The 19,544-nt window shown below is 42.0% G+C and overlaps 1 protein-coding gene and 1 long non-coding RNA gene across 5 annotated transcripts; one reads left to right on the top strand and one right to left on the bottom strand.

Moving 5' to 3' along the window:
• Positions 1-1,668: 1,668 nt before the first annotated feature.
• On the bottom strand, positions 1,669-9,708 carry gata5 (GATA binding protein 5). 4 transcript variants are annotated; one of them, XM_068733064.1, is made up of 7 exons: positions 9,416-9,708; positions 8,344-8,965; positions 6,179-6,348; positions 4,864-4,992; positions 4,527-4,611; positions 4,216-4,343; positions 1,669-2,935 (listed from the first exon to the last, which is right to left on the bottom strand). In XM_068733064.1, the coding sequence occupies exons 2-7, from the start codon at positions 8,861-8,863 to the stop codon at positions 2,816-2,818; spliced, it is 1,152 nt and encodes a 383-aa protein (XP_068589165.1). In that variant the 5' UTR covers positions 8,864-8,965; positions 9,416-9,708; the 3' UTR covers positions 1,669-2,815. The 4 variants fall into 4 exon arrangements, with proteins under 4 accessions (XP_068589165.1, XP_068589167.1, XP_068589166.1 ...); XM_068733066.1 differs by having other exon boundaries at positions 8,344-8,962; XM_068733065.1 differs by lacking the exon at positions 9,416-9,708 and adding an exon at positions 9,157-9,347.
• Positions 9,709-9,725: 17 nt separating this feature from the next.
• LOC137889282 (uncharacterized) lies at positions 9,726-16,960 on the top strand. Its single transcript, XR_011105213.1, has 3 exons — positions 9,726-9,806; positions 16,145-16,228; positions 16,348-16,960. It is a non-coding gene; the product is annotated as an uncharacterized lncRNA (long non-coding RNA).
• Positions 16,961-19,544: the final 2,584 nt, after the last annotated feature.

The following is a 19,544-nucleotide window of genomic DNA, read 5'->3' as shown; positions in this document are numbered from 1 at the left end:
TACTGCATCGATTTTCACCATTCTTTCTTAAAATGTATTCTTTTGAAAATATTTACCAAGAGAATAAAATAACTTGTAATCTGGGTTCCTTGAAGGCAAATATTTACCATGTCGCCATAAAGTGAATCAACATCCTTGACTTCACAGTAATAGAAATTACATTTTTGAATATACCAGTGAATAATAGTATTTTTAGACATTTTATTTGACATTCATTTTACTCTTCTCCCTCCCAGACTAAAAAAATAATGTCTGCATCTGCACGTGAGACTGCAAGAGGCCTCTCCCAGCAACAGATAAGAGGGCAACATCTTGGCCAACAGTCATAAAGCAGGGCAGTGTCAGTGGTGCATCGGTGCCTGGATGTCGCCACGGCGGCAGTAAAGCAGCAGCCTTGTTGCTGACAGGCCTGTATTTTCCTCAATGGTGCGCTCAATTCGAACCCGGCCGCCATAAAGCGGAGTTGTAACGCAACCTTTGGTCGACGCTGTCGGCTTAAGCAACCAGCAGGAGAACACACCCTTCTTGTACACACACACACACAAACATATGAAATCACACACATATATACCTCACTATGTGCATTGGAGCATGGGCTAATATAGATTTGCTAAATATACATGCAAATGCACAAACAACTTTGCAGAAATGCCCAATAGACAATGCAGTGCAGGGATGTGAATCACAAAACTAAATATAATGGTAAATGTGAGAAGATATGGCCATATAATTCTACTGTGAGTAGAGCACAGGATGTATAATGAAAAGAAAACTAAAAAGCTAAATAGGATTATCAACCAGTGTGATGCTGATCTTAAATGTAGGATGCAATAACCAGAAAGCTGCCTATAAACATTCATTCACAGTCATTTGACTCTGCATGTTGCAATTGAGTGTGTGAGTTCAAATATTTAGCTAGAAGTAATCAATTAATGGGCAAAATAGATAAAAATACAATGTTTAAAGTAATGGATCATTGGTTGAAACATTTACCTAAAAATCACGACTATATGACGAAATAGTATCAGTAAGCTAAAATAATGTGTAATGTTGGAAGGGTTAACTTAAATATAATGTAAAAAAGTAATTTATGAAGTGATGGAAGGTTAATATATAAACAATTGAAATAGTTAGCTAAAAGTAATGAATAAAGAGTTAGAAGAGTTAGCTAAAGGTAATGTATAAACAGTTGAATTACTTCGCTAATGGAAAAAGAGTTGTAAAAGTTTGCTAAAAAGGTAATGGATAAAGAGTTGAAATCTAGCTAAGAGTCGGAAGAGATGGCTAAAAAATGATGTATAAACAGCTAAAATAGTAAGCTAAAAGTAATGGATAAAGGGTTGGAAGAGTTAGCTAAACATATTGCATTAACACTTTAAATAGCTAGAAGTAAAGGATGAATGGTCAGAAAGTCTACAATCAATCACTCAAGAGGATAGTACAATAGTACAATTTAAACCTTCATCCAGTTTTGTCTAATTAGCAGTACTAACATCCCATTCATAATCCATCCATGAGAACTCATTTGGATGGTGCTGTTGGGAAGAACACATTTTTGACATGAAAATTCATCTCTGAGCACAAGGAGGGAGAACAGCATTTCAAATACACTGAAGATATTCGAGAAATTTACTCGAAAACCAAACAAATTTTCATAAATCAAATGAATATTATGTGAATCAGTTTATTAACCTGAACAGATTCCAAAGAGCATTGAAAAGAGAGGGAACAAGAGAGAGTTCTTTGGAACATTATAACAATAAAAATCCCTTATTGACAAAATACAGACAATAAAATTAGATTATTATGTTTAAAATCATTCACACTCATTTTGTTGTGCTTTCAATTGCTTAAATGAAAAACTGAGGCATTGCACTTTCATTAATGTCTAATATTAAAGCAGTAAAATGAAACAAAATTCTGATATGTAGTCATGATGTCAGAATCAAGACGACTGGTTCTGATTGTCAAATGCATCATCGAATTGATGCAGTTTATATCTTGTAAAGTCACTCACACAACCTAAGCGTCAACACACCAGCCATTCTACAACAGTGAGCAGCGTGGCTATATCTGGCTGCTTTTAGTGTCCACTATGACTTTTAACTGTCCTTATCTCAACATAAATAATGTGCCCATAAAAGTTAATCATCTACACGTCTGTAATGAGACATGTTCAATAGCCATAAAAAAAGAAGGTATTTTTCTGTCCATTATCCAGGGTTTTTTTCTGCGATGACAATAATATGCGTAAACTGCTCTCATTATGTTCTTGAAAAGACAACAGAAAGGTATCGGCAAACACCAGCCACACCAACAACTCTACATGAAACTAAAATCAGTTGTCAGCTATAAAAAAAAGAGGTTATTGTATCCAATGTATTGTTGTTTTTTTTTACATTCCACTTGATTGTCTCTGCGTTGCTATAATCGGTGAGAGTTTCTCCAAAAAAATAGAGATTTCTTTTAGTAAAAGGTAGTTCTTGTTGTCCCGCTGAGGAAATGTGGCTTGTTGGGTGTGAGTTCAGCAGAGCCAGCGTCAGTTTATTTAGTCCTAGTTCAGCTGAGTGCTTTGCCCTGGCTGAGCCGTTGAGTCAGCGCGCTGTGTACGCATCCTTCTGTAACGGCAGCCCCGGAGGTACCCTGTGTCCCGTCGCAGAACCAGTGTGTCACAGTATATAGTATGGCAAGCGGATTAGATCAAGGTGTCCAACAGAGCGCCTGAACACATGGAGCCATCAGATAGTCACAGTTTTGTTCCACAGCTCCAGAGAGGAAAGTTGCAGGACGGAGAGCTGTGCGGCGTCGGTAGGCCTCACGCTTGAGACAGAGCGCACCAGGAGTTCTGTGGGGCCATGGAGCTCGGGGTAAAGGGATAGTCCTCGTATTTAATGTCCACGTGTCCCGATCCTGTGCCGTCTAACTGAGACGTCGCCTACGGGGGAGGAAAGACATATTTTAAGCAAAAAATTATAAGAAAAACAAGACCTTACACATAAAAGTACAATTACTCATCATGAGGGGGGCTACTTAGTCTGCAAAAACAGCTGTAGAATGTTTTCTGCAGTTCTGCAGGGAGCTTTTTCTAAAAGGCTGATGATGTCATCCGTGTTGTCTTTTAAAGCGTCAACATTTCGCAGCAATATCAGCTAAATCCAATGGATTAGCCATTATCAGTGAATTCCCTTGCAGGGGTTGAGTAAAGTAAAGGTGAAGTTTCGCAAAGAGTTGAACTTTGGTGAACTGGTGAATGGATGCCATGGCAACGGGATCTTATCCCTACTCATCACATTTGGCGCTCGGGCAGAAGCCACCTTTTTGCGGAGAATCTCGACGCAAAAGGTCGACATTGTGAAGGTGATTAGATTTAGGCAGCAAAACTATTGGTTCTGGTAAGAAATAAAACGTCATGGTTTGGCTTAAAATAACTACTCTTGTTACATAACTTAAGCTACGGACGTAACGTCGTGTGAATCAGTGACGTAGCAACATAACGTCGTCGGTCCAAATAACTCAACTTGTGGTTTCAAACGGGACATGAACCCCAGAGTAAAAGTCCCACACACCACGCTCCCACCCGCCCTGAGAGGACTTCCTCGGTCTTTATACTACATCAGTTGCGTTGAGCGTACAATAATGGGTACACCGGGTGTATTGTAATGGAGTTACTAGCTTGGTGTGTGCTGCTTCAAGCGTTGGCATTTGACACCCCAGAAGTCAGAGCAGGCTGGCCATTGGCAAGTTGTCGTCGTCGTAATTAAACCATTTTTTGTACAAAACCAGTGCAGACAAGTACATGAACACATCTACGGCCCAAGAAATATACAAAGTATAATGGGGACAAAAACAAAGGGGACAAAAACAAACTGAGGAGAATAACAAAGGTTTAGACTGATGAATGCAAGAGTTAGAAACAAAGATCCAGCAGTACATAGATGGATGTGTGGTGTGTGTGTGTCCATTTTATGTGTAATCCGTTTAACGGGTGAGGGAGGAGTGTCGATTGAGGTTAGGTAGAGATATGGGATATATTGTAATCTACACATGAATACACAAATACAGAAATATCCTCTGTATAAACTGCTCCGTGAAAGAGGAACTGTTTGCTGATATGAGACAGGAGCCGATGCTACAAATAAGGATTGTGAGGGGGGGTTTGGAGCAGAATGGCGTTGCACGCCAAGCATTATACATTTGAGTGGAAAGGACGCTTACCTGGGTAGCAGACGTGACCGTCTGTCCAGCGTATGGCGAGGGGGTCATGTTGGGTTCGCTCTTAATGGTCAAGGCGTGTTCTGAGACCGACAGGGAGGATGGGGAGCTGGTGTCAGAGGCGGCGGATCCTGAAGACAAAAGAGGATATCGTGAAATGAGTTGCTTTTCAGAACAATGTGTGCTTTGCGGATTCTGACTCTTCTGACCCCGAATCACTTTTTAATAACTTTTGATATTCTAGATTTTGCCATCCGTCTCCTACTCTTACACCACCCCATTCTCCCCCTTCCTCTTCATCAGTGGGCCCCTACCTGTGGACATTTTGTTTTTGGGCATCTTGGGTTTGCGCTTCCTGGTCTGAATGCTCTCTTTCTTCATGGCCAGAGGTCTGGGCACCTGCAGGGAGTATAGAGCAAACCCACATTAGCTGAGCGTACCTCCCTGTCCCCGATACGCCAAGAGGCTGCGGTGTCATGGCGACCCACACGAGCTCCCCTCCCACACTGACGCTCTGATAACAGCGACCACGATGCCCTTGGAGAGGTTTTTTTACACTGTGCAAGTAATCAACCGCTCCGGACTGTAGCAGGAGTTGCATTGCAGGCCAGATGAAGCAGAAAGAAGTGGACCCCCCGTGGTGCGACCTACCCCGTGCAGCTTCATGTAGAGGCCGCAGGCGTTACACACGGGTTCGCCCTCAGCGTTGCGTCTCCACAGCGTGGTGGTGCTGGTGTGGCAGTTGGTGCAGCAGAGGCCGGCCCGGCGAGACGTGGTCTGCTGCAGGTTTAGAGGAGGGAGAAACAGTCAAAAGTCAAAACAGTTTGACTTTTGTTTGGGTTGAAAATCAAATAACGCCGGTGCAGTCAGAAATAGACTCCCAGCTCGCATATTTGTTCCCTCGAGGTGTAGTTTGAGAAGCTCGAGTCAAGCTGTTCCCTCAACTTTTAGAATGAATCGCAGGATGTCTGCGCGCGGTTTGGTACAACAATGATCCCTCCACATACTCCTTGCAAAAGTTCCAATAACTCCTCAGACAACCATAAATAATTTCTTTTTTGTCTCGCCACAGCGGTGTGACTGTCAGCCAGCAGCAAGCGTGGAGCAAAAAGCACCGTCACGTTGCTTTTGGAGGGGCCCTCGTCTAAAAGCGGCCCCGTCCAAGGGCAAGGTCACTGCAGGGGCAAATAAAAACAGGGAGAGCAGCCCGGCGCTGAGGAGGAGATGTTGGGCAACTCACAGCTGCTCTAGAGAGGCGGGTTCCTGGGAAATGTACAGCTGTGAAGCCTTGACACACGACCCTCACCGCACAACCACCAGAGCTTTTTTTCCCCATTTACTAAATGCTTACAACCACAAAATGGGAAATGACCTGCTCTGACCTAAAGCATATTACATCTTTAGAGCATTCTCAATTCACATAATGATGTTGTTTTGCTGTTTGACTAATTTGTGGTGGAATAATTCAGATATTTAGATACACCACAATGTAAAGATTACATTCAAAACTGTATTTAAATAGAGAACATAGAGTAAAACGTGAGGTAAAGAAGCATCCTTAGAGTGAGGAGAGGAACCTTGCTTGCTTGGGGGGGATACTTGTGGTTGACAGTATTGTAAGGCTTCATTAAAGTCCAATATAAATAAATATTAAAAAAAATGTGTATACCACATTTTTGTCATTATCACTGTATCTTTTTTATACTGTGAAATTCCCTTGATGTTTATGTCTTTGTCACTTCTAGATATTATTATTATTATTATTATAGTTTTAAATTATAACAATATATCATATTTAATTCACTGATGTTTTGAATACAATAATAATCTGGGATTTGTAACTTAATCCGGCACATACATGCACAACATAGAATATCACAAAATGTAAATATACAAGCACTTCACACTTAGAGTACATTTTTAAATGACACATCAGTCAGTCGGTCGGTCCTCGCGCGCGTCTCACCAGTCGCTTCTGCGGTTTGATGAGCGGCCGGTTGATGCCGTTCATTTTGTGGTAGAGGCCGCAGGCGTTGCACAGGTAGTGTCCGGTTCCGTCCCGGCGCCACAGCGGCGTGGACACGGAGCCGCAGTTGACGCACTCCCGGCCCTCCGTGGACATGTCGTCGATCAGGTCTGCACACAACAAGACATAAATAGAGAATTATATAACGGGTTGTTAAGAGAACATTTTAATTGCATTATTAGTCCAGCAAATATGTATGCATTCATTAATTTAATCATGTATTTATTAATTTCAAATGTCCTGTGAGAGTTGTTTTTAAAACTCAGTTATGTTCAGCTGTATTCATGGCATCACCACAGCCAGCGCAATCTGTGAATGATCGACCTTTTATCGATGCTCGAGTGTATGCAATATTCCTTTCTATAATTCTAAAAGTCTGATCAAACTCGCCTTCTCCCCTCATCTCCCTCCCTCCCTTTAGCAATGCCGCAGTTTCTCCTGTGACGACGTTCGAGAGGAGACGTGGAGTCATACTAATAAAACAGCATCCCTGATGACGAGGACTTTTAAAAACTACGGGGGCGTGGTGGACATGGGGGGGGGGGTTACAGGCCATTGCATGATGAACAGCCAGCAGGAGGAATTTACCCCCCTCTGTGATGAGAGAGAGATCAACCCCCCCAGAATGAATCAGAAAGAGAGACAGAGTGTGCGCGAGGGGGGGGGGGGGGGGTACGTTATCAGCCTGAGGGATCCAGGGGTCCCCCCCCACCCACCCATCCATCACAGCTCTGACACACGACGGACTCCTGGCATCAATTGCCCACATTCCTAATCTCTCAATTTAGAGCGAGAACTCATGAGGAAGACCCCACAGGTCAGGGATGAAGGTCTGGTGGCTGTCTTCCAATTATGTGATTTTGGCTTTTGATATTCCTTCAGAAGAAGAATACATCACAAAAATAAATTCGAGGACAACACTTGATCAACATGTTTAAATGAGCAGTGTCTATACGCTGATGTTCAACGCACATACACGCCTCTGTTCTGCACAGGAAGAGAGGAAATAATTGTATTAGAAATATTTTGGAGCACTTCGGTGTGAATTTCCTCCACGAGTCAACGAAATGAGATCAAATCGTGACGTGTGAAAGCGTCTAAAGGCCAAAATCATCAAACACAAACTCTAACGGATCCTTCTGTATCGGCCTGTGTCGTCTGAACAAGGTGATAACTGCTCCGACTGTTGGGCCACTCTTCTTCTGTTTGTGTCTCTGTGTGTATTGAACCGTGTCATCACAACGCTGGACTGTTGCCGCGGGATTTAATTAACATGTTTAATTGATTGTTGTTTTTTTTTTAAACCCTCTCTTCTAGGAAGAATGCAAAGAATGCGTATTGTCTAAATCTACAGGATTGTTTAGGGGACTTTGATTGAATCCCCCCCCCCCCCCCCCCCACACACACACACACACACCTCGTGACACAGCCATCACTGTTAGAAACTTCTCTATCACCTCCGCTATAATAAATAACACAGCATTTACGATATCCCTGATAAACGAACGCACCAACCGCTGGCACGCTAAAGGCCGAGTGTCAAGATAAAGGACAAAAAAAAGTTACGTCATAGCCATGTGTAACAATAACATGATCATATTAATGTCAAGAAATGTGATTTCGTTGTTAATTTGCTGATATATTGTGGAAGAAAATTAAACTAGGAAAACGGTGTTTTGGAAAACGGTGTATTTGGAGGAGAAGGCCCACAGGTGAGGGTTATATGAATTTGCATAGGAATATTAATAATCCAAGTGGGATTTTACGATTTTTAAATTAGTGGAAATTAAAATGAGAGCACAGATTATCTATAAAAAAACACCGTTCAAATTAAAGATTTTAAGATTTTAGATTTAAACAAATTCCATTGTTTAATATTATCAATATTATTTTGGTCAGGGCCAGCATGTAAAATATTCTTAATATTAAATTATTATATATATAAAATAAATAATAATATTTTATAATTTCCTCGCGCAGTTGCTTTACTGATATGTGTTTCTTTCTTTTCCAGGTTATGATAATACATTTCAGGGTGGACTTCAAGAATCAAAACTCACTTCAGGGTCACGACGTCTAAACTAGTTTCGGGGCCCCGTGCTTACCCAGACTGGACCTTCTCCCGGACAGTCCTCCGTGCCGCCCCTGCAGACTAATCACTCCGCTCTCGAAGGGCCCCGGCGTCCAGGAGGACGTCGCCATCTCCGGGCTCATGTACGCGTAGGGGCTGGAGTAGGATCCTGCGACCGAGCGCACCAGCGCGCCCCCGTACTGGTCCGCCCGAGCGCCGTTGCCGAGGACCAGCGGGCTCTGGTAGGTCGCGTCCCGGCCGGTGTTGCTGCTAACGGGCGGGCTGTGCGAGTACGAGAAGCCGTGCGGAGGGTGAGGGCTGCCGGGCGCGAAGGAGGAGCCGTCCGCGCCGGTCTGGGGCCAGCCGTGGTGCCCGCCGAGGCCGTGGGACTGGTGGGTCGAGTCGCAGGTCTGCAGGTAGGGCAGCGTGGGCAGCATGGCGGGGACTCTGGTAGTGGGGACGTAGACCGGAGAGCTGGCCGACGGGTGGATGTAATTCCCGGTGTCGTGCGCGTACGGGGACTGGTTGGAGGACAGGGCCAGGCTCTGATACATCTTCACAAACCGTTTGGGGGATCCTGTCCACCCTCCTCAGAAGAGTCCGTCTGTGTCTTTTGGAGTAAACGACTTAATGGACTTCTTGTGGAGATTCTTCTGCTGTGGACAGAAATAATCAGAGTGAGATTTTATAAACGAGAGAGCAGAGGAAAAGACAGCATTTTCACATTTTGAGTCAGTTTTTATTGCGTTTCAATCCAAAACATCATTTGTATGAGTTAAACTATGTTTGCTTATGAAAATAAAAAAAAAACTCCAGCAATCATTCAGCATCATCAGTCATATTTCACCTGCACCATTGCGACTGACATGAAAATGCACTTAAACGAGCGCTGATATGAGTCCGTGCAGATGGAGGCGACTATCGGCGGGCCCCCGATATCCTGCCGCTGCCTCATTAAATCACAACCATAACGGAAACCGAATCAAACAGCACGCAACAGTTTTCTATCAGTAGGAACTCAAATCACACAAAACGCTGATAGCAGCGCTCGGTGTACGGGGAACGGCGTTTTCTCTCTCCAAAGGGCTCTCAGTGCATTATCTCACCAGATAAGGACGGTCGGGTGATAAAGCAGTCCGGGTCCTTGAGGCGTCCACGAATCGGGCTAACTCTGTCACTCCACAGAGACGGACTCACAGAGAGACGGACGACGCTGCGCAGCGGGAGCGTCTCCAAACGGCTCTGGTGGGGCTTTTTTATGCGTAAAGGTTGCGCGCACTGATCGGAGATGAATGAACCCCTGAGGTTGTTAGGTTTTTTTTGTTGTTGTTGTGGGGATCCTGGACGACTGCGGTGATTCTTCTTCCCCCCGCCGGTATATCTGGAGATAGTAACCGTCGCTGATAATTGCTGATATGGGTGTGCTCCTATTCGCTCCCCTACTGGAAATTTTGTACGGGAGGATAAAACACGTGACGCAGCCTCCGCCGCTCCGAGGTAGGCCCTGGGTGGGGAGGGAGGGGAGGGGAGGGGAGGGAGGAGGGAGGACCCCTGGCTGTCAGAGAGAGGAGGAGAGGGCCCAAATGAGAGGGTTGAAATAAGTACCAGGTTTAATCTCACCTGCATTCACTTTTCCTTTTGCGGGGGTTTAACTTATTCGAAGCAAGGACGACATTGGATACGTTTCAAATCAGGCACGACGTGAAGGATGAACACCAACAACCTTCAGAAGGCTCATTTTTTATACCTGACTTTATTTTAATGAGGTTTATGCATGAATTGACTCTTGTGCTTTACAGAAATATAAATATAAATATATATCCATTTGACGCTATTTAGAGGGACATTCATGGTGCACGGATGTAGCTTTTTCTGCTGGTTGTTTACCTTATGATGATGATGATGATGATCCATCTTTCAGTACACGACATTATTAAACAGCTTTCGATGTAAGGCCACAACCGTTACTTTAATATTCCAAATTCTGAAAAATCAATAAATATTCCTAATCAGCTCTAAAAGAATAAACACAATCTATGATGTTCAGAATATATATATATATATATATATATATATATATATATATATATATATATATATATATATATATATATACAAAAGTAGTAATATGTATTATTGTAAAGAGAGAGGTTTTTATGGTGAGATAAATGTGACCGAGTTCTATAACATAACTCCATGTTGTCAAAGGAGCCAGTAGAAATCATTTATCACATAGAGATATGACGGGATAACAGCTCGGATACGTGGAGGATGTACAGCACGAGTTATTATGCCACATAATCATCTACAGGAAAAAAAGATACAACATAATAATTCTGCGCGTATAATCAGGGCTGCAAACTCAGCAATAATAACGTAAGCAGGGCGGGTACTTTTTCGCTTCTTCCGGTATTTGGTGTATTTAAAAGCGACTTCTTTCTTTGCCACAAAAATACATCAATTATTTGATATTCCTCCCCCCAAGCAAAGGCTCTGAATCTGAAGTTATACGCTACAAACTGTTGACGATAATGAAATAAATAACTTGAGACATTCGTAAAATAGTTGTTTAATATGAAAATCAATTGGATTTGAAATGAAGAAATCTTCTCTCTTTAACTTAGAAAATATACTCTTTAGAGCCGAGCGAGGTCAACTGATGCTCCTTTGGGAAAATATTTGTATTCATATTTAACCAGACAGCCTGTGATTTACATTCTCTTAAGAAACGCTCTCAGGTGTCTCTGAAGCCTTTCGACCGACTAATAGCATTAAGGTCTGACACCGTCTCTAGTCTGGCGTCCATTCATTAATCCTTCCCTTAGTTCCACATCCGTCCATCTGCGTCGGGGATGCGTCTGTCTGTCTGTCTGTCTGTCTGTCTGTCTGTCTGTCTGTCTGCTTCCCTTCTTCTTCTTCTTCTTCTGATGGCCGAACACTTGATGTCCATTTGTGAAACGGCTCAGTGCCGCCAGCAGATTCTTATCTGTAGCTTTTTCACTGAGATAGTCATTTCACAGTAGGAATCATTTTGCGGCCTATTCGATGATGCAGGCCTTGTTAGTTTATCTTACAAATATATTAGTAAAACTTTGACTTCATTTTAAAATAATTTAGTATTACTTTAGATTACAGATTTATTTCCATTTTAATCTTCAAATATATATTTATATATATATATATAAAATAAAATTGACATCATTAAATAAACAAAATATTTTAAATAAAAATAAATATAATTTTAAATAAAATAAATACAATTTCTATTAAATTTAATTAAATGTACTTACATTTTGTTGCACAAATATGCTTTACGACCTCCCTACAAGTGAATGTAAAAGTAAAGGAAATAGCTTGTTATTATTGGCCTACAGAGCTGCACACGCTGCAGCAGCTGCAAGCGAACATGTGTGTCCACCTCCTGTGTTGTTGAGATCAAATCAGCCTCCTTATCTTGGGCCTCCATTGTGATCCTAATCTGAACTTCATGGCCCTCATATTTATAGACAGGGTGGGATATCATCTCCAGATAGAGTATATTTAAGGGATTAAAGGGATAAAATCATCTGAAGTTTAACAATTGATTTATATCATTTATATTATAATTTCCAAACAATCACGGTAGATAGATTGCGCTGTATAATTTTAGTTTCAAGCACTCATAAATATCCATAATACTTTATTACAGTAATTCTAACGCAATATAAAGCATTTTATAATGACTTCTGAGGTAAAGTGTCATCATACTTCATAACTACTGGTCTCTCAGTCACATATTCTTTTTCCAAGTGTACAATAACCAGTTTTGATATATTATAATCGTATTATAATGCATTATAATCTTTTTATATTGATTTACAATCACTGTTATCATGCATGATAACTTGTATTATAACAAAACGTTGAGAAATGTATTTTCACTTAAGTAAAGTGAAAATACATTTCTCAACGTTTTGTGTGTTGTTTTTGCTTCGATTTAATGATATTTACAATTTACAATCTGATCAAAAGTCAACCGACACCACTTTGAGTAACTAGTGTTCAATGTCCTTGGATTAAATTGCATATTTATGACTATATGTTTATTATATTAAATGTATACATAGTGATTGGGCTTTCCTCTTCCTTAATGTCATGCCATGCAGGTCTCTGTCTCTCCCTCCTCTGCTGGCTCGGAGCTCTAGAAGCATTTCTGTGACGCATATCTATTTTAATGAAGCTGTGCAGCGTCGTCCTTGCCAAGAGATGGAATGTTGTAAAACACGTCAGACATTTCTCAAGAAACGCAAGTGCACCCTCACAAAGAATGCCATTTCAACGCTTTGGTGCAGCCGATCGTGCGTGTGAGATGTTCAGATTCCAACAGAAGACGCAGCTGCGTTGCATTATGGGGGTTTGTGGGTCAGCAAGCATTGTTTGGAGCTTGACCCCAAAAGAGACTAAAAGTGAGGATATTGATAATTTTGGGATGTTCAAAACCAAATGAAAGTACACTTGAGTATATCCGGCCTGCTAGCATCATGTCAGATTGTAGACATGAAGAACCCTCACTTCCCTTTGTAAACTTCCTCTTCCTCTTCTCTCTGCTCTTATTACGGCTGTGGACACTAGTTTGGATGAAATATCACCTGATATGTTACGTTATGTTTCTGCCCACCACTGAACAAGTGGGTGTGATATTAAGGAACTTAGCATCCGCTGCGAAAGGTCTGGAAGAAAGTTTGTAAGGGGACCTTTAATTGCAGTTCTTGGTTTTGAATTGCTAACACACTAAAAGGACTCACTAACCCACTAATCCGAACTAACCCTCAGAGACCAAAACCTCAGCTCAAATCTCCAGAACCCTAAACACATGTTCTGCTTTGCACCCGATTTGTAATTCAAGGTGACACTTTTTTTGCAACACACTGCACACGGTTCTCGCCACGAGACACAGGACGTGACATAAAGTCACTTGTTTTTGCCATTTTTAAGAGGCTGCCATTCGAAATGCCACACGCATGGACCAATCTGCCGATACACGTCACACAGCCAAACACCCGATTGCTTGACTGTCGACTCATCAATAAGGATTTTGTTTTGGAAATGCATCGATGGATTATTTTACACTATGGAGAGAAATAAATAATAATGAATGAATGAATAGATTCACAGGTTCACAGGGACCAGAGCACTGTTTAATGACACCCTATCACTATGTTTATGTCTAACATCGAAATATTATTGTCATAAATATAACATTTAATCCACCACTGCACAAATTATCTATTTGGGAAATAAATATTTTACCAACATTTTTTAAAAGATTTGGGTCATCTGATAGTCCATCAATAGACATTTTGTGTGCCATATGGGAATAAAAACTCCATGAAATAATAAAATAAAATAAAATAAAATACAGTGACTAAATTGGGTTTTATAAATAATTGTGTTGTTTGGAATGAAGCCTTTAATTTCGCCAGAGATCTGAAGTATGTTGTGGGTATTTTGTGTATAGTTTTTTGAAAAAATTAGCGCTGTTGTCAAGTCAAATTGCAATTAGATTAAATTTAACTTTATTTTCCAAAGTACGAAATCAATTTTGTCAGAGGTGCAAAAAAGTACACAGGCAGGACAAAAAACACAAGGTAAAAAAAAAAGAAAAATTAGGATTCGACGGTGTACAGCTTATATGCTAAATAGTGGTGAATACACACAAGAAGAGGCTTCAATAGCTATCTCTTTATTGTCAACAAGAGAGCATGACAACATAATATCCCCTTATATAATGACACGGCATGAAATAAATACACTAAATCATCAAATGAGTATCGGCCGCTCATCCTCAACAGTAATATGATGGATCTCAATAGATTTCAGAACGTTGTTTGTATATTTCCCGCGACCATAAACGCCTCACGTCTTTCACGTCGATCCTTCACCCATATGATACAAAAAAAAAGAGCACGCGGAGCACTAACCCTCGTCTCTCAGTATACGGGAGTCAGATAGCGCCGTTATGGATGAGGTGACTGGTGAGGGCCCGCTCCGCCACAGTCCATCACGGCGCTCCATGCACGCGGGGCCCCGCGGGCGCTCTCACAGCTCCCTCACGGTCACTCTGTGGTTATGTCAATAACAAAAAATAACTGGGGCCCGCGGCAGGCCGCGTATCTGCTGTTTATGTCACGTTTTTGATAGGCCTGTTACATCCAGCAGGGAGGCTCTGTCTGCATTGTTAACTGTGATCAGCCTCTAATGGACGCCCCTGTCCTTTACGGCTGTGTTCTGCTGCAACGGAATTCCCTCTATCTTCATTTCACATACACATGCCTGCTAGATAAGTTCGGAATTTTTCCAAAGGTATTTATTGAGAGAACACACTGGAGTTGTGTGTGTGTGTGTGTGTGTGTGTGTGTGTGTGTGTGTGTGTGTGTGTGTGTGTGTGTCATTGGTCTTGTTTTAGAGGCCCTTTCAGTTTTTCTTCTAATTTCTTGTCAGTGGTGCAAATTGATGCTGTGATCCCCCTTCAGATAAGATCTCCCCAGGCTTCATTCATCAAGTGTTATCAACCTCCAAAGAAACCTCCAGCAAAGCACAATGAGCAGCTAGCAGAGACGGGTTATAGCTCTGACTGGTGGTGGTGGAAGAGAAGAAGGTTAAAACAGAGGAGCAGTGAAGCTCACACAGCAGCCATCGTTCTCGGCTGAATCTCTGCTCTTCAGCTTGATGGCAGCTGACTGTGTTCCAAATACCGTATTTTCCGCACTATAAGGCGCACTTAAAAGCCTTTAATTTTCTCAAAAAACGACAGTGCGCCTTGTAATCCGGAGCGCCTTATATATGGATCAATTGGTTAATTGGTTGATCCATACTGGTTGTACACGGCGCTCTGTCAAAATGTTTCACTACGACTGGTAAACTACAAAGCCGCACCGCTTGCAGCATTACGGCTACCGTAGTCAGGGGCGTCGCCGAAGTAATAGCGGTAAACACCGGTACTGTGCTGTAGTAGCTTCTATTCTATGCGCCTTATAATCCGGTGCGCCCTATATATAAAAACAGTTCTAAAATAGGCCATTCATTGAAGGTGCGCCTTATAATCCGGTGCGCCTTATAGTGCGGAAAATACGGTATGTTGGAGAGTATAGGTTCAGATCCTGAGTTATGTGCATGAGGTTGCTGTGTGTCCCGGTTCACAGGGACCAGAGCATGCCACACTATCACTATCTACATGTTTATTATAATAATATTGTAGTACTACATGTGCCATTTAATCCACCACTGCTCAAATAATCTTTGTTTTAGGAAATAAATAGTTTACCACCATTTTTTTTAGAAGAGTAGAGTCATCTGATAGTGTATCAATTAAGGACATTGAACACAGTGTCTATACACTTTGTGTGCCACATGGGAATAAAAACTCCATGAAAAATAAATTAAAACAAAAATTAAAGATGGATAGATATAGTCAATATTAATTTAGTGGAATCAACTGGACAGTTACTACAATCACTTTGATTTGTCTATACATTTTTATTTTGAAACAACATTTCAGAACTTACAAACACACGCTCACTGGGAGCTTAAGAGATACAACCACAAGCAGACTTCCCAGCATGCATCGCCAGAGAGTAAAAACGCTACATGGACCTCTCTTTGATACAGTTTGAGGAAAAAAAATTGTCAATATTTCATGATTGGTTCTGCTCCTATATGCCCAAAAACATTTCCCCACCAATTGTAATGTATCATATAACGTGCTTTCTGCCATGTGAGTAATGCCCTTTTAAACATGTCAAATAGCTGATAACTCACACAGGAGCTTAATTGTTCTATGACTCTGTTTCTCTGAGATGGATGTCTTCTTGTTTTCTGCCACAAGCCTTTCCCCGAGCTCTGGCAGACTTCTGCGGCCCCTGTGGAGCCACGCAGGGCAGGTAGGGCCCCCCCCCCCCCCCCCCCGCCTTTTCCCCTTATACGTTGCGTCTCTGGTCTATTGCCGTGTGTCAGATCATCCCCCAAAAATGTGAACTTTCTCCTCATCTCTTTCTTGCAGCTCACCCTCGGTGGACTTCTAAACACGCCAGTGTACACACGGGGAGCAGATAGAGGAAGAAGAAGAAGAAGAAAGGTTTTTGGAGGGCTGGAACTGGCCCCTGTGCCGCTCCGCTCCACTGGGGAATGTGAAGTAGGAGTCAGGCTAATCTCCAGCGCCCCATGAGAGACTGGCTCCTGTCTGCCGCTTCCCTATCTGTGTGTTTCGTTTCAGCCTGTCAGGCCCTATCTGGGCTGCTAGTGCTGCTGCTGCTGCTGGGTTCAGGACCAGGGACAGAACAGAACCCACAAAAGGACTGGGGACCCGTAAACATTATTGTCTGCTGTCCTTCAGTGGAATAGAATTGTGTATATACGATCACGTCAGGTTTTCATTTTATAAAATTCTGCGAAAGATTCTGAGCAAGTGATGAATAACAGAAATGTAGTTATTTAGTTGCATGTGTGTTTTGTTTGGTGTGATGCATAAAAATGGAACAGAAATATATTTGCCATATCCTGATGTATATTGATATCTGAAGATGAGATTCTACCTCTAGCTGGTGGCTCTGTGAGACACCTATATCAAGAAAATATCCGTTAAGCTAAACAAATTAAAAAATGCCCTGCGGATATGTATATGACATGTTTTGTGTCTTTTTTCTTTATCTGCAATGTCACCCTTGCCTCGTGGTTGATGTTTTAGTTCAGCTGAGAGCACATTTGTTTTTCTGTGTGCTTTCTTCTCTTGAGGAAGTCCAAGATATGCAATATGCCACAGCTGATAATAAACACAATACTCACAATAACTTTTTAAAAACAAAGCTGCCTGCAGTTAGATGGCTCAAGTGTGTCTCATGACCCGGCTCATAAGCCATGACAAAAGATGGGAGGGACAAGAATTTAAACTGAAAGGTATAGTTTATTAACTAAACATACAATAACCCCAAAATCATACTGAGGTTATGAGGTGTGTAAATCAGTGAGTATGCTGATTGATGAGTGGTTGCGTGGTGGATGAGAGTTGTACCTTTAGAACCTAAACGTGAAACATTGCTGAAACAAACCGAACAAGAACATGGTGCCATATAGGTGGAACAGAGACCATGGTCTGGAACAGCCAGATCTTAAGTAGCTCCTGAGAGACTGGCCAGGTGCTCCCAGTTGCACTGATTGGCTCTGCCTACAGGGAACCTGCAGGGCAACACAGACATACACAGGGGAAAACACATACAGTAGGCCCTGCCACAGCAAGAGGGCTGTCACAGTGCAGAACACATGCTGTACAGGCTACTTATATTCAAGGAGTCAATACAGGGTTGCACAATGAAAATGCAGTTGTAGCTCTTATCTAAATCTTTTTTCTACATTTACATCATGTTTATGTGGATGAACTAGGCGGCCAGTGAAGCCAAAGCGGAAGTGTCTTAAAACTTGCATTCTCTCTACTGACCAGCAGGGGGCGACTCCTCTGGTTGCAAAAAGAAGTCAGATTGTATGGATGTCTATGAGAAAACTTCCCACTTGATTTATTCACTCAGTAAACATTGTAAACGTTTATGGTCTCATTTATGGTCTCAATCTCTAGTTGAAAGTCTTCTTCAATACACCATGATGTTCATTTAGTAAATTATGATCATTTAGAATAAAATATACAATCAAGCAAAGTATGCTACTGTGATTGACAGGTTGCTGCCGCTACCAGAGCCGTATCCGGTGTCACTACGTCACTCCTCCGCATTCCAAATATGGTAACTTCTGTTGATTGGTGGCAAAAAAAACAACATGGTGATGGCCGTAATCCGAGATGGTGAAGGCGAAATCGACGAACTCAAGGCTTTCCCCCCTTTTCTGAATTGAGGGTCTAATGATAGAGGTTGTCACATGATGCCTTCCATAATAAAATTTTAGCAAACTGGCCTCATATGAAACGTTTACATCCTTACAGCTAAAAGTTGCTGAAATCCCCCTGTGCTGTCAACATACATCACTCGATCAACACGTTGTTATTCCAAAAACCTGCCAGCTCAGTGTTCTCTCTCTGTGCTGAATCCTACTGTACCTCGATGATGTTGAATCACTGTTACTTGTCATTACTCTACTTAATCTCAAGCAGATTGAGCACTTTTTTTTTTTTTGGCCAAACAATGACGAAGAGTTAAATAGGGTGTGAAACATCTTCCCCTGCAGTCCCATAAAAGGCCAATTTACACAGATCATTTACTCGCGGTTCAATCGCACAACACAGAGCCTCGCCACCAGCTGTCACACGGGGCTGCTGGCAAATACCCGGTGCCGGCAGCGGGAGGAGATTGCCTGTGGGCGTACGTTTGTGTGTGTGTGTGTGTGTGTGTGTGTAAGAGAGATCCAAGGGTGCTTTCCAGGGCTTGTGTGCATGTGTTTAGGTTTTGCTGCTAAATGCTGCTATTTGCTTATATCTGTGCTGAATTTGTATGTCCAGTGTTAGTGTTAGTGCTCCAGAATGAGTCATTCACAGTCGAATTGATCAGTGCAGTTTGCTTTTGCTCTCTTAAAGGTCAAATGGCACAAACACAGGTCACAGGAGATGAGGTCAAGACACAGGGTATGGTGATAATGTGTGTGTGTGTGTGTGTGTGTGTGTGTGTGTGTGTGTTGGAGGGCAGGATTATTGATTTATGCTAATGCACAGACGAGCATGTGATCACACACCTGAAAATGCTGTCATAACATTTGTGAAGCATTCTAGATGCTGAGAAGAGGGCATTTTTGTGAGTAAGGTCAGACTGTGTGAAACAAAATAACGCAGTTCTTTTTTACACTTTGTTTTTGGGTCCAGTATTGCCACCATTATTATTACTGAGGACATAGGAAGTCGTTTACACAAAATGCTAGGCAACAGAAACGTGGACGGCAAAAGACTCTCTGTTCGTTGTTCTCTTGTTGCTAACAATTTAGCAAGCTAGCAAGCAAGACACATAATGCAATGGCATAATAACTGGGGAAATATAAAAATGAAGCCAATGGGAAGATCAGCATATTCCTCAGACAGAAAACATGTATGACCTTGACCTCCAATATTTCAGAAAAAGTCAGCAAACACGTCACAATTAGTGAACTCTGAGCTTTCCACATAAGAGGTGGCAAATACCACAATAAAGATATGAGTTCATATTATAGAATGTATATAAGAAGTGTATATAGTCGTGATGTCACCCATCGGTTTTTGGACAGCGGTTT

This window comes from Cebidichthys violaceus, unplaced genomic scaffold, assembly GCF_023349555.1.
Source record: "Cebidichthys violaceus isolate CVI_PGR_0920_01 unplaced genomic scaffold, fCebVio1.0.p SCAF_6, whole genome shotgun sequence".
Lineage (NCBI taxonomy): Eukaryota > Metazoa > Chordata > Actinopteri > Perciformes > Stichaeidae > Cebidichthys > Cebidichthys violaceus.
The sequence above is the reverse complement of the archived record's forward strand: the minus strand, read 5'-3'. Positions and strand labels throughout refer to the sequence as shown.

Excerpts from the sequence above, each read along its gene's own strand:
- gata5 (XM_068733064.1), bottom strand. The coding sequence starts at position 8,863 with ATGTATCAGAGCCTGGCCCTGTCCTCCAACCAGTCCCCGTACGCGCAC. Across the intron at positions 6,349-8,343 it reads CGGGAGAAGGTCCAGTCTGG|ACCTGATCGACGACATGTCC; the intron begins GTAAGCACGGGG and ends TGTTGTGTGCAG. Across the intron at positions 4,612-4,863 it reads TCTACATGAAGCTGCACGGG|GTGCCCAGACCTCTGGCCAT; the intron begins GTAGGTCGCACC and ends TACTCCCTGCAG.